General features: G+C 36.6%; 1 protein-coding gene across 1 annotated transcript; it reads left to right on the forward strand.

The window, feature by feature from the left end:
• The first annotated feature begins 4,793 nt into the window (after window positions 1–4,793).
• On the forward strand, window positions 4,794–5,882 carry LOC133876796 (uncharacterized). Its single transcript, XM_062315042.1, has 2 exons — window positions 4,794–4,898; window positions 5,055–5,882. Exons 1-2 carry the CDS (start codon window positions 4,794–4,796, stop codon window positions 5,880–5,882), a joined length of 933 nt encoding a protein of 310 aa, XP_062171026.1.
• The last annotated feature ends 6,864 nt before the right edge of the window (window positions 5,883–12,746 follow it).

Here is a 12,746-nt window from a genome sequence, read left to right on the forward strand (position 1 = left end):
GCCACTTTGAAATAGGTATGTTTAAAACTTTCTTGATTTATGACGTAGTATTTATAATTAAATAACTTTTACGGTAGTAATTGTGTTTAAAATAGTTTGAGTAGTAGCTGTGAATACATACTGTAGTCGGTATGTCGAGCCCATAAATAGATCATAGTACTATATAAAACCAAATACCCAGGTAAAGATAGTATGATTTGAAAAACATTATTTTCTTACACCCTTTTTGATAATTGTCAAATATCATGGAGTTAAAATAAAGTTGAAAACTCTATACATCAAACCATACCTCAAGATCAACCAAAGAGAGAGAGTTACCTCAATCTTCCACTAAGCCATGTCTCAGTGACTTTGAAGATGATTAAGGTAAGTAACATCTCTGCTTGAAATTTTTCTTACTTGGTGTAAATTTTTTCTTTTAGCATAACTTAGTTTACAAATTTCGGGGACGAAATTCCGATAAGGTGGTTAGGATGTAACGCCCAGTAATTTCAAGCTCTTAAGAAACCATTGATATTGTTGAGGAGACAATATCCACATGTTTTTATAACCAAATCTAAAGTTGTTTTGAAAATTTAAAAGATCAAAACCTAAAAACCCTTAAAAACCTCAAAGTAACATTTAAGCTTTAAACTTTGATTGAACCGAAAACAGGTCAAACAGACTCAGATTTAGTTAATTCAAAGACCATGGTGCTCACAATAGAAATATCTATCACATGGTAAAATTTTGTGAGAAGTCGACACGTTGACTTTTTGGATTTGTAGTCGACTATTTAGGTGCCAAGTGGCACTTTTGGTTAAACTTTGACCTTTAAATTTAGTCTTGATAAAAATGTTTTTATGGATTATAATTACTCAATATAGTATATATATAGTTTATACTTGAATCCTGTGAAGCCAGAATTCAATTTAGTAACAGTTGACTTTTTATCCAAAACCGGTGCCTAAATAACCCAACTGTCGATATTAAACGAAAAACTGTCAAAGAAAAATATCTCCATGCTTCTAGAAACATTTATGTATAAAAAACAAGAGTAATGATGAAAGGATAGAATATCTCAAGAGTAGTCATGACAAGAAAGAAAAATCAATAAAGCAAGTGTGAACGCAGAAAGTGGTTTAAAGATATTTTGGCATTATAGATAGAAACTTTGACTTGACCGGAACTAAGTCAAAACGAACTCGAAATGAGTCGAACTAAAAAGAGAAAGTGTTTGTCTTGAAGTCCTATATCTACCCTCAAAATTTCACGTCAATCGGATTAGGTTTGACTATCGAAATAATTCTCGGAGTAGGCTGCCCTCTAGTTGGACAAAAATTCTAAAATCCAAATAAAAAATAAAAAAGTAAGGACTAGTTTGCAAGACATTATCCAATAAGCTAATTCTTTTATTACATTTGCACCTTAATACCCCTACTTTCCTCCTATAAATAAGCATGCAAGGGTCTTAGTCTTTCCACACAAATCATAGACAACTTTCAAGAAAGCTTTTGCTTTGGTTTTCTCTCCATTTTTCTCTCCTTCTACCACACAACCACTTTGGTGTTCTTGAAGTTATTTTTCTCTCCAAATCAAATTGGTAAGTAAATCTTGACACCTCTTCCTTACTATTTGATTTCATTTCTTGTGTATTTATTACTACAGAGTTGGTTTGACCACTTGATAAGAGTTGAATGTTACACATTCAAGCCCCTTAACTTATATATATTAATTCCTTAGCATTTTTATTTGTTTAATTTTGTGTTGTTTTAATGTTTTTAGGTTTTAAATAAAGATATAATTAATTCCATTGATTTTGGGCTTAAAGGACACTTTGAAAAGATCTAGAAGATATTGATAAGCTTAACCAATCATAATAGAAGACATATATGATGTGGTTAAGTTTAATCAAATCAAGAGAATGATTAAATCAGAATTTCTCCAATAAGAGTCAAAATCGGATTGGATTCAAGTTTGGATTCTGCATATGTCTCAGTGTTTGCATCATAACTTTTGCTTCAGAGATCAGATTGCAATGAAATTGGTGGAGTTGGAAAGATAATAAAAAATAAAACAAATATGTCGGAATAAATTTGCCCAATTCGGATGTTTACTATGCCAAATATTCTCATAATGAAAAATCGCAATTCTGGACGAATTTGGAATCCTTTTCCTACTTGGGTTGATCTCCTACTTGGACAAGAAGACTCAAGAGATGATTTTTCTGGAATTCCAAGAGCTTCTAGGCCTCTCCTAGTCTCTATAAATAGACCCCTAAGCTTCAATCATTATGAATTTCTTATCTTGTCTTAAAAAGTCTTTCATATTAATTGAACTCAATCCTTCATATTTTTTGTGATTATGTGAATGATTGTTATACAACGGTTTTAATTGATATATGATCAAGAGGATTAGATAGACCATGCCTAGGGAAGACGGATTGTACTACACCCTATTTTAGTATAATTTAGGTAGACAGTCTGTGCCAACCGAAGATGGGTTATACTATTCCATTGATTGTGTGTATATCCTATTAAAGACGTAGCTAGTCCATGCCTAGGGAAGACGGGTCGTACCGCATCTTAGTTGTTAGGTGGACGGCCCGTGCCAACTGAAGATAGATTATACTTATTCTTTAGAGGTAATTTCTTGACTACTCGAGTGAGGCGAGCCCTATATCATGCATAATATGAATTTTTCTTGTTAATTTATGATTGACCATTGTTATGCGGTGAGTGGTAAAATCAATCCCCTATTCTTTATCTCATCACTCTAATGTTTATTTTTATGTCTTTAAGTTTATGCATTTAACTTAGCTATAAACAAAAATCAAATCAAACATCTTTTTAATTAAGTTATATTTAATCTTGAAAAACTTGATAGCAATACCCCTGCAGTCCTTGAGGGTCGACACCCTCAACATAGCCCTATCCTATAAGGATTCGTACTATTGCGAGTGGTAATTTTATTATTGATATATTTTGGTAAACAAAAGACCACATCACCACTCATATCTTATTATTTATTTATTACTACAGAGTTGGTTTGACCACTCATATCTTATTATTTATTTATTACTACAGAGTTGGTTTGGCCACTCATATCTCATTATTTATTTATTACAACAGAGTTGGTTTGACCACTCATATCTTTATTTATTTATTACTACAGAGTTGGTTTGACCACTCATATTTTATTATTTATTGCATTCCTACAAAGTGGCTCTGCCACTAATTTTCCTATTCCTTTGTATATTTATTTTATAATTTATTGCATTCCTACAAAGTGGCTCTGCCGCTAATTTCCCTATCCCTTTACATATTTATCTTAGCATTTGCATTCCTACAAAAGACTTATAAGTAATTACCTTTTAATTGATAACTAAAACAATGAGTAAAGTGATGTAAAAATATACACATTTTTAATATTGGAAAAAGGACTGATGTATATATCATCTTCTTTGTATATATTTGTTACAGAAAAGGAGCTAAGAAACTACACCAAGGAGAGTAAGTATGGATGTACTTACTGAGGAATGATTCTATGTTTCATTAGGACTGTGTGGTGTGTGTTTATTGCATGTGTTGTTCATGCATTGCATGTTGTGTCCAATTAATATAACGGCTGATGAGATAGCCATCAACAAGCTGATGTAGTAGCAAGTGGAAGGAAGCCTAGTCAGTGGATCCAGAGGGTTCATAGTGACCCAGGGTGAGTCCAAAGTCCTAATATATAACTAATGCTGGGACCGGTAGGATTTCAGTGCAAACAGGTAGACTTTAAGTGTGAGGCAAAGGACATGAACGGGTTTGGATACCTAAGAACGAGAGGTCTGAAGAAAGATGATCATAAAACACCAAACTAAATGGTTACTACGATGCACATTCATACAACCTTTTCATTTGTATTATTTATGAACTGTTATTAATCTGATGGTAACTTAGATATGAAAATGGATGACTCACTTGTTTGTCTATGTAAATATGATAACGTCATATTTGCATAGTTACTGATGCAGATCTGGAGAACGAAGACATGGACCCATATGCCAGTTTTGATGGTTTTTGAAACCATCAACGAACTATTATGTGCTAGTTTAGAAATTACTAGTTGTGCTTATGTGTGATTTGTTTTATGGTATGTAAATATTTATAACGATGTCATGTTTGGCATGTTTTATGTTATATGCTTATGTGCCGTCTGTGGCACTAATTTTGATGCACCTAGTGTGCATATGGCATGTAAAGATAAACCTATGTAACTTTTAATAAACGTATCGAGGTATTTCAGTCAGCTCTAATGTGTTATGCTATCAATTCCTAAGTCTTTAGAAGAAAAAAATATATATTCCGCTACAAGAGTTTATCTCTGATGTAGTAATGTCACGTGGAAACCGGAGGTTTCTGCTTACGAATTTGCAGGCTCAAATTCGTGGCGTTACAGTATGGTATCAGAGCAGTTCGCTCAGGTGACCATTGGAATTGACCTACCTAGAAACTAGAGCATAACCAAGAGCTACTCTTAATAAAAGATTTTATAAACCACATAAAAGATTTCTTTTGAACAATGTAGTGTTGAGTCGGGAATAATAGTAAATAAATAATTTTAGAACTGTAGAAGCATCAGTTTTGTTTAATATGCTATGTACCCAAAGTAAAATAAAAACTTTTGTGTGCAATATCTCTTTGTAAGAATTAGAGAATGATAGGCTTATAATGCTAATCAATATGTATCTATGTGATTAAATGTATTGTGTAGTATTTAAGTTAATTATTATTTTGGTGATTAACTTGATACGATGATATAGAATTATGGCACCTCAACGTTACCCCGTTCGTAATGAAAACTACGGAAACCATCGTCATGGCAACCTTGATGACGAATTCCCACCTCCACCTCCACCATTTAATGATGGAGTGAATCCGACCTTAGCTCAATTTATGGCTGAAACTACTAGGTAGTTTGCCGAAGTAGTGGCAAGAATTCCACAGCCTACCGGCCGATTGGAACAGGTAGGTTGCTCTCTACGCGATTTTGCTGGCCAGCAATTTCTTCTATTTGATGGAACACAGGGACCTTTAGTAGCTGAAGCCTGGATTACGGATATCCAGCTATTGCATGAGACGCTGGGCTGTACTGATGAGCAAAAGGTTAGGTATACAAGACTAAGGATAACTGATGAAGCTGCAAGATGGTGGAAGTCTAAGAAAGGACTCTTAGGAATAGAGTTGGGACGTGGAGTTGCTATCCCTTGGGATAGGTTTGTAGAAGAATTCAATGGGCGCTTCTTTCCGAGGGCACAAAGGCAGATGCGGGCCATCGAATTCCAGAATCTGGTACAAGGCGCTATGACGGTAGAGCAATATTCCTCTAAGTTTATTGAACTAGCAAGGTTTGGCCTCAACCTAATCCTGGATGAAGAATCAAAGGCAGAACGTTTCGAAAATGGCCTTAATCCTCGTATTAAGGAAAGAGTCATGTGCCACGAAATCAGAGGCTTTGTCAAACTGGTCGATATAGCATCAGTTGCTGAAAGGGGAATGCGCGAATCATCTGCCGCTTACGAACTAAAGAGGCGAGCAGCGTCGCAGGTGACATACCCATCCAAACGACCTGCACTTAGTACTGGAAGCAGACCGGTTGAGAAGAGGAATTTCCCTCTTACAGCAGGGAATCAGACGCTTACATGCCACAAGTGCGGGAAGGTGCATGCTAGAGGGTGCATGGCAAATGAACCAAACTGCTTCAGGTGTGGTCAATTTGGCCACTTCAAGAGGAATTGTCCACTGGATACCCCAAGAGGATCCCGACCCCCAGGAAGCAACTTCCCACCAAGGCGACCTGCCCAAGCGAGGGTGTATACCTTAACTCCGGTTGAGGTAGACGAAGAAGAAGAATGAGGTGTTAAAGATGTTGTGACAGGTACCATATTTTTGTTTGGTATCCTTGCGTGTACTCTTTTTGATTCAGGAGTTACACATTCATTCATTTCTAAAGCATACATTAAATTACATCACGTTAGCACACGACCTTTAGTACAAAATCTTACGGTTGAAACCCCTGGAGGAAAGAAAGTCGTATGGGATAAAATGGTAGAGAATTGTCCAATCAATATAAAAGGAAAAAACCTACCCATCAATCTATCAGTGTTTAAATCTCTAGGATATGATGTAATCCTAGGCATGGACTGGTTATCAAAGTATTATGCGAGTATAAACTGTAGAGAGAAGGTAGTTGTTTTTCAATTACCAGGTGTTGAAAGATTTAAATTCAACGGATCTTGTACGCGAGCTACTCCACCGCTACTCTCCGCAATACAAGCTACAAGGAATATTCGACAAGGAGCATCAGCATTCTTAGCATATGTGACGGCGAAACCCGAAGCTGAGCATAAGTTGGAAGATATTCCAGTCGCGTGCGATTACCCAGACGTGTTTGCTGAAGCTGCGACAGGATTGCCACCTGATCGTGAGATTGATTTTACCATTGACTTAATCCCAGGAACCCAACCCATTCACAAAGCACCTTATCGCATGGCGCCTGTCGAGTTAAAAGAGCTGAAGGAACAACTCCAAGAACTTTTGGACAGAGGATTCATACGCCCAAGCGTATCACCGTGGGGAGCACCGGTATTGTTTGTCAAGAAGAAAGATGGGACTATGCAGCTATGCATAGACTACCGGGAGCTGAACCGCATTACCATAAAGAATAAATATCCTCTACCAAGAATTGAAGACTTGTTCGACCAATTAAAAGAAGCCAAAGTATTCTCGAAAATCGACCTTCGATCGGAATACCATCAACTTAAGGTAAAAGAAGAAGATGTGCAAAAGACAGCGATCCGAACAAGGTATGGTCATTACGAATTCCGAGTCATGCCTTTTGGGGTGACTAACGCACCGTCGGTATTTATGGATCTAATGAATCGTGTTTTCCATATGTACCTCGATTTGTTCGTAGTTGTGTTTATTGATGATATTTTAATTTACTCAACTAATCATCAAGAGCACGGGAACATCTGAAAACAGTACTAAATGTTCTAAGGGGAAAGCAATTATTTGCTAAACTCAAGAAGTGCAAATTTTGGATGGAGAAAGTTTCATTCTTAGGGCACGTTATCTCAAAAGATGGAATAGCAGCTGATCCTAGCAAAGTTGAGGATGTCGTCAACTGGGAGCGACCAACCAACATCCATGAAATTGCAGCTTTCTTGGATTGGCAGGTTACTACCGAAGATTCGTAGAAGATTTTTCCAATCTTTCCGGCCCTTTGACCGCCCTCACTAAGAAGAACGCTCATTTTCAATGGAACGATAAGTGCGAAGCAAGCTTTCAAGAGCTGAAAAAGAGGTTAGTAACTGCACCTGTCCTTGTACTGCCAAGAGAGTCTGAGAAATTCGTATTTTTTAGTGATGCCTCTCTTAAAGGACTAGGGTGCGTACTTATGCAGTAAGATAAAGTTTTAGCTTACGCCTCTAGACAGTTGAAAGGCCACGAGAGAAACTATCCCACTCATGACCTTGAACTAGCTGCTGTAGTTTTTGCTTTAAAAATTTGGAGACATTATCTTTTTCGTGAGAAGGTAGAAATTTATACTGATCATCAAAGTCTAAAATATGTCTTCTCGCAAAAAGAATTGAACATGAGGCAGCGTAGGTGGTTAGAATTGTTAAAAGACTACGACTGCTATATTCTATACCATCCAAGGAAAGCAAATGTAGTTGCAGACGCTTTGAGTAGGAAATTGCAGAGTGCATCAACAAACTCAATGCCTACCCTTAATCCACTTGCCAAGCAATTGGGAATGATCCAGCTAGATGTGGCGCCAAGCATGAAGGATGCCGTACTAGTAGCTCTTATTATCCGTCCATTAACTGCTGACAGAATTAAGATTGCTCAGGAGAACGACCTAGGGTTGCAACAACTGATGGAGAAGACGAGCCAGGGTAAAGCTCCAGGTTTCTATTTCACGGAAGATGACCTTTTAAGAACAGGTGATGCCATAACTGTTGTACCCAATGATGCAAAATTGAGAAGGGACATACTCAACGAAGCATATAAGACTAGGTACACCATACATCCGGGAAGCACGAAAATGTACCAGGATTTGAAAAAGGGATTTTGGTGGTAGGGAATGAAGCGTGATATCGCAAAATATGTAGCGCAATGCCCCACTTGTCAGCAAGTAAAGGCAGAACACCAAAAACCAGCCGGTCCACTCCAACCTCTCAACGTGCCAGAATGGAAATGGGATCAAATTGCAATGGACTTCGTCGTAGGTTTGTCAAAAACACTCAATAGGCAAGATGCTATTTGGGTCGTTATTGACAGACTTACGAAAAGTGCTCATTTCATCCCTATCAAAATTACCAACCTGTTCCTAAGCTGGCAGAATTATATATAAGAGAGATTGTCAGACTGCATGGAATACCTGCTTCTATTGTATCTGACCGTGATGCGCGATTCACCTCTCGTTTTTGGCAATGTTTACAAGATGCAATGGGGACAAAGCTAACTCTTAGCATGGCATACCATCCTCAAACTGATGGCCAATCGGAAAGAACCACTCAAATTTTGGAAGATATGTTGAGACTTTGCGTGATGGACTTTAAAGGTAAATGGATTCAATATTTACCGTTAGTTGAGTTTGCCTATAACAATAGTTTTCAAGCAACTATTGGAATGGCTCCATACGAAGCGCTTTATGGACGGAAATGCAGATCACCACTATATTGGGATGAAGTTGGGGAAAGACAGCTAGTAGGACCGGAGATAATCCAGGATACTAAAGACAAGATTACCCTAATTCGAAAACGGATGCTAGCTGCACAAAGTCGCCAAAAGAGTTATGCTGATACACGACGACGCAAGCTAGAATTCGAAGTTGGTGACCAAGTATTCTTGAAGGTATCACCAATGAAGGGAGTCATGCGGTTCGGTAAAAAGGGAAAGCTAAGTCCAAGGTATGTCGGTCCCTTTTTAGTGATGGAGGTCGTAGGTCCGGTCACCTATAGAGTCGAATTACCATCTAACCTAGCCGGTGTACACGACGTATTCCACGTTTCCACGCTGCGAAAATACGTACATGACCCATTACACGTAATCGACTTTGAACCTTTATAGGTTCAAGCAGATTTGAAATATGGAGAGAAGCTGGTGCAGATCTTGGATCAGAAAGTGCAACAACTGAGGACAAAGACAATACCACTAGTAAAAGTTCTATGGCAGAACCATGAAGTAGAAGAAGCGTCTTGGAAGTTAGAACAAGAGATAAGAAGCAAATACCCATACCTATTCCCGTGAGCCACTTTGAAATAGGTATGTTTAATACTTTCGTGATTTATGACGTAGTATTTATAATTAAATAACTTTTACAGTAGTAATTGTGTTTAAAATAGTTTGCGAGTAGTAGCTGTGAATACATACTATAGTCGGTATGTCGAGCCCATAAATAGATCATGGTACTATATAAAACCAAATACCCAGGTAAAGATAGTATGATTTGAAAAACATTATTTTCTTACACCCTTTTTGATAATTGTCAAATATCATGGAGTTAAAATAAAGTTGAAAACTATGTACATCAAACCATACCTCAAGATCAACCAGAGAGAGAGTTACCTCAGTCTTCCACTAAGCCATGTCTCAGTGACTTTGAAGATGATTAAGGTAAGTAACATCTCTACTTGAAATTTTTTCTTAGTGTAAATTTTTTCTTTTAGCATAACTTAGTTTACAAATTTCGGGGACGAAATTCCGATAAGGTGGGTAGGATGTAACGCCCAGTAATTTCAAGCTCTTAAGAAACCATTTTGATATTGTTGAGGAGAAGATATCCACATGTTTTTATAAGCAAACCTAAAGTTGTTTTGAAAACTTAAAAGATCAAAACCTAGAAACCCTTAAAAACCTCAAAGTAACATTTAAGCTTTAAACTTTGATTGAACCAAAAATAGGTCAAACAGACTTAGATTTAGTTAATTCAAAGACCGTGGTGCTCACAATAGAAATATCTATCACATGGTAAAATTTTGTGAAAAGTCCACATGTTGACTTTTTGGATTTGTAGTTGACTATTTAGGTGCCAAGTGACACTTTTGGTTAAACTTTGACCTTTAAATTTAGTCTTGATAAAAATGTTTTTATGGCTTATAATTACTCAATATAGTATATATATAGTTTATAATTGAATCCTGTGAAGCCAGAATTCAATTTAGTAACAGTTGACTTTTTATCCAAAACCGGTGCCTAAATAACCCAACTGTCAATATTAAACGAAAAACTGTCAAAGAAAAATATCTCCATGCTTCTAGAAACATTTATGTATAAAAAAAAAGAGTAATGATGAAAGGATAGAATATCTCAAGAGTAATCATGATAAGAAAGAAAAATCAATAAAGCAAGTGTGAACGTAAAAAGTTGTTTAAAGATATTTTGGCTTTATAGACAGAAACTTTGACTTGACCGGAACTAAGTCAAAACGAACTTGAAATGAGTCAAACCAAAAAGAGAAAGTGTTTGTCTTGAAGTCCTATATCTACCCTCAAAATTTCATGTCAATCGAAGTAGGTTTGACTATCGAAATAATTCTCGGAGTAGGCTGCCCTCTAGTTGGACGAAAATTCTAAAATCCAAATAAAAAATAAAAAAGTAAGGTCTAGTTTGCAAGACATTATCCAATAAGCTAATTATTTTATTACATTTTGCACCTTAATACCCCTACTTTCCTCCTATAAATAAGCATGCAAGGGTCTTAGTCTTTCCACACAAATCATAGACAACTTTCAAGAAAGCTTTTGCTTTGGTTTTCTCTCCCTTTTTCTCTCCTTCTACCACACAACCACTTTGGTGTTCTTGAAGTTATTTTTCTCTCCAAATCAAATTGGTAAGTAAATCTTGAAACCTCTTCCTTACTATTTGATTTCATTTCTTGTGTATTTATTACTACAGAGTTGGTTTGACCACTTGATAAGCGTTGAATGTTACACATTCAAGCCCCTTAACTTATATATATTAATTCCATAGCATTATTTTTTGTTTGATTTTGTGTTGTTTTAATGTTTTCAGGTTTTAAATAAAGATATAATTAATTCCATTGATTTTGGGCTTAAAGGAAACTTCGAAAAGACCTAGAAGATATTGATAAGCTTAACCAATCATAATAGAAGACCTATATGTTGTGGTTAAGTTCAATCAAATCAAGAGAATGATTAAATCGGAATTTCTCCAATAAGAGTTAAAATCGGATTGGATTCAAATTTGGATTCTGCATTTGTCTCAGTGTTTGGATCATAACTTTTTCTTCAGAGATCAAATTACAATGAATTTGGACGAATTTGGAATCCTTTTCCTACCTGGATTGAAGTTTCAATCTCCTACTTGGACAAGAAGACTCAAGAGACAATTTTTCTGGAATTCCAAGAGCTTCTAGGCCTCTCCTAGTCTCTATAAATAGACCCCTAAGCTTCAAGAGAAGAGTGCTTGGTGCTTGTGCTTAGATTTAGACAGAAAATTCTTCTTGGAAGCTTGACAAGTTGAAAAGGAGAAGAACATGGCAGGTGACCATCCCAGCACCACGATGAGCGACTAAATTCCTAATAGGGTGTTGATGTAGCCCTTTCCAAGTAACAATGGTTTAATTTTATTTTAGTTTGGGATTTTCTCTATGCATGATGGTTGTATAACTGTGAGAATTGATTTTAATGTTTATATTCAATCATTATGAATTTCTTATCCTGTCTTAGAAAGTCTTTTATATTGATTGAACTCAATCCTTCATATTTTTTGTGATTATGTGAATGATTGTTATACAATAGTTTTAATTGATATATGATCAAGATGATTAGATAGACCATGCCTAGGGAAGACGGATTGTACTACACCCTATTTTAGTATAATTTAGGTAGACAGTCTGTGCCAACCGAAGATGGGTTATACTATTCTATTGATTATGTGTATATCCTATTAAAGACGTAGCTAGTTCATGCCTAGGGAAGACGGGTCGTACCGCATCTTAGTGGTTAGGTGGACGGCCCATGCCAACCGAAGATGGATTATACTTATTCTTTAGAGGTATTTTCTTGACTACTTGAGTGAGACGAGCCCTATATCATGTATAATATGAATTTTCCTTGTTAATTTATGATTGACCATTTATGCGGTGAGTGGTGAAATCAATCCCCTGTTCTTTATCTCATCACTCTAATGTATATTTTTATGTCTTTATGTGTAGCTAATACTACTTTAATTAGGGCTCGATTAAAGCCCTAATCATGTCTCTTTAAGGTTTCAATTTGCCTTGCTACAATTCATATATTGATGCTATTAGTTTTTGTTGGCTGCATTCTGTTTGACAAAAATCACTATCATGTAAAGTTGCTGTCATAATCAAGGATGCCGTAGTTTTCAGTGTCTTCAAAGTATTTCAGAAAAGCTTTTCAAGTGTTCAAGGAAGATTTTGTGCAGATTCCAATTCAGAAAAGTCAGATCCCATGTTTCCGTCTGGACAGCCCAGTCATGCATCTGGATGCCCTTCAATGTGGAGAAGTTTCAAACGGTTCGTGGTTGCATCCGTCCAGACGTTGTGGCAGCAAGTTCGGACACACTTCATAGTTCGAGAAGATTCAAGCTTTCCTTTGTAGACACGGAGTGGGAAGACAGCTTGCACCTGTCCAGACGTCAGGGCAACACCATCCGGAAGCCGAGATCCTTGATAAGGAAATTGCGTGCATATACTCTGCATTCGTCCAGATGACAGGGCAACAC

The sequence above is a fragment of the Alnus glutinosa genome, chromosome 9 (assembly GCF_958979055.1).
Source record: "Alnus glutinosa chromosome 9, dhAlnGlut1.1, whole genome shotgun sequence".
Lineage (NCBI taxonomy): Eukaryota > Viridiplantae > Streptophyta > Magnoliopsida > Fagales > Betulaceae > Alnus > Alnus glutinosa.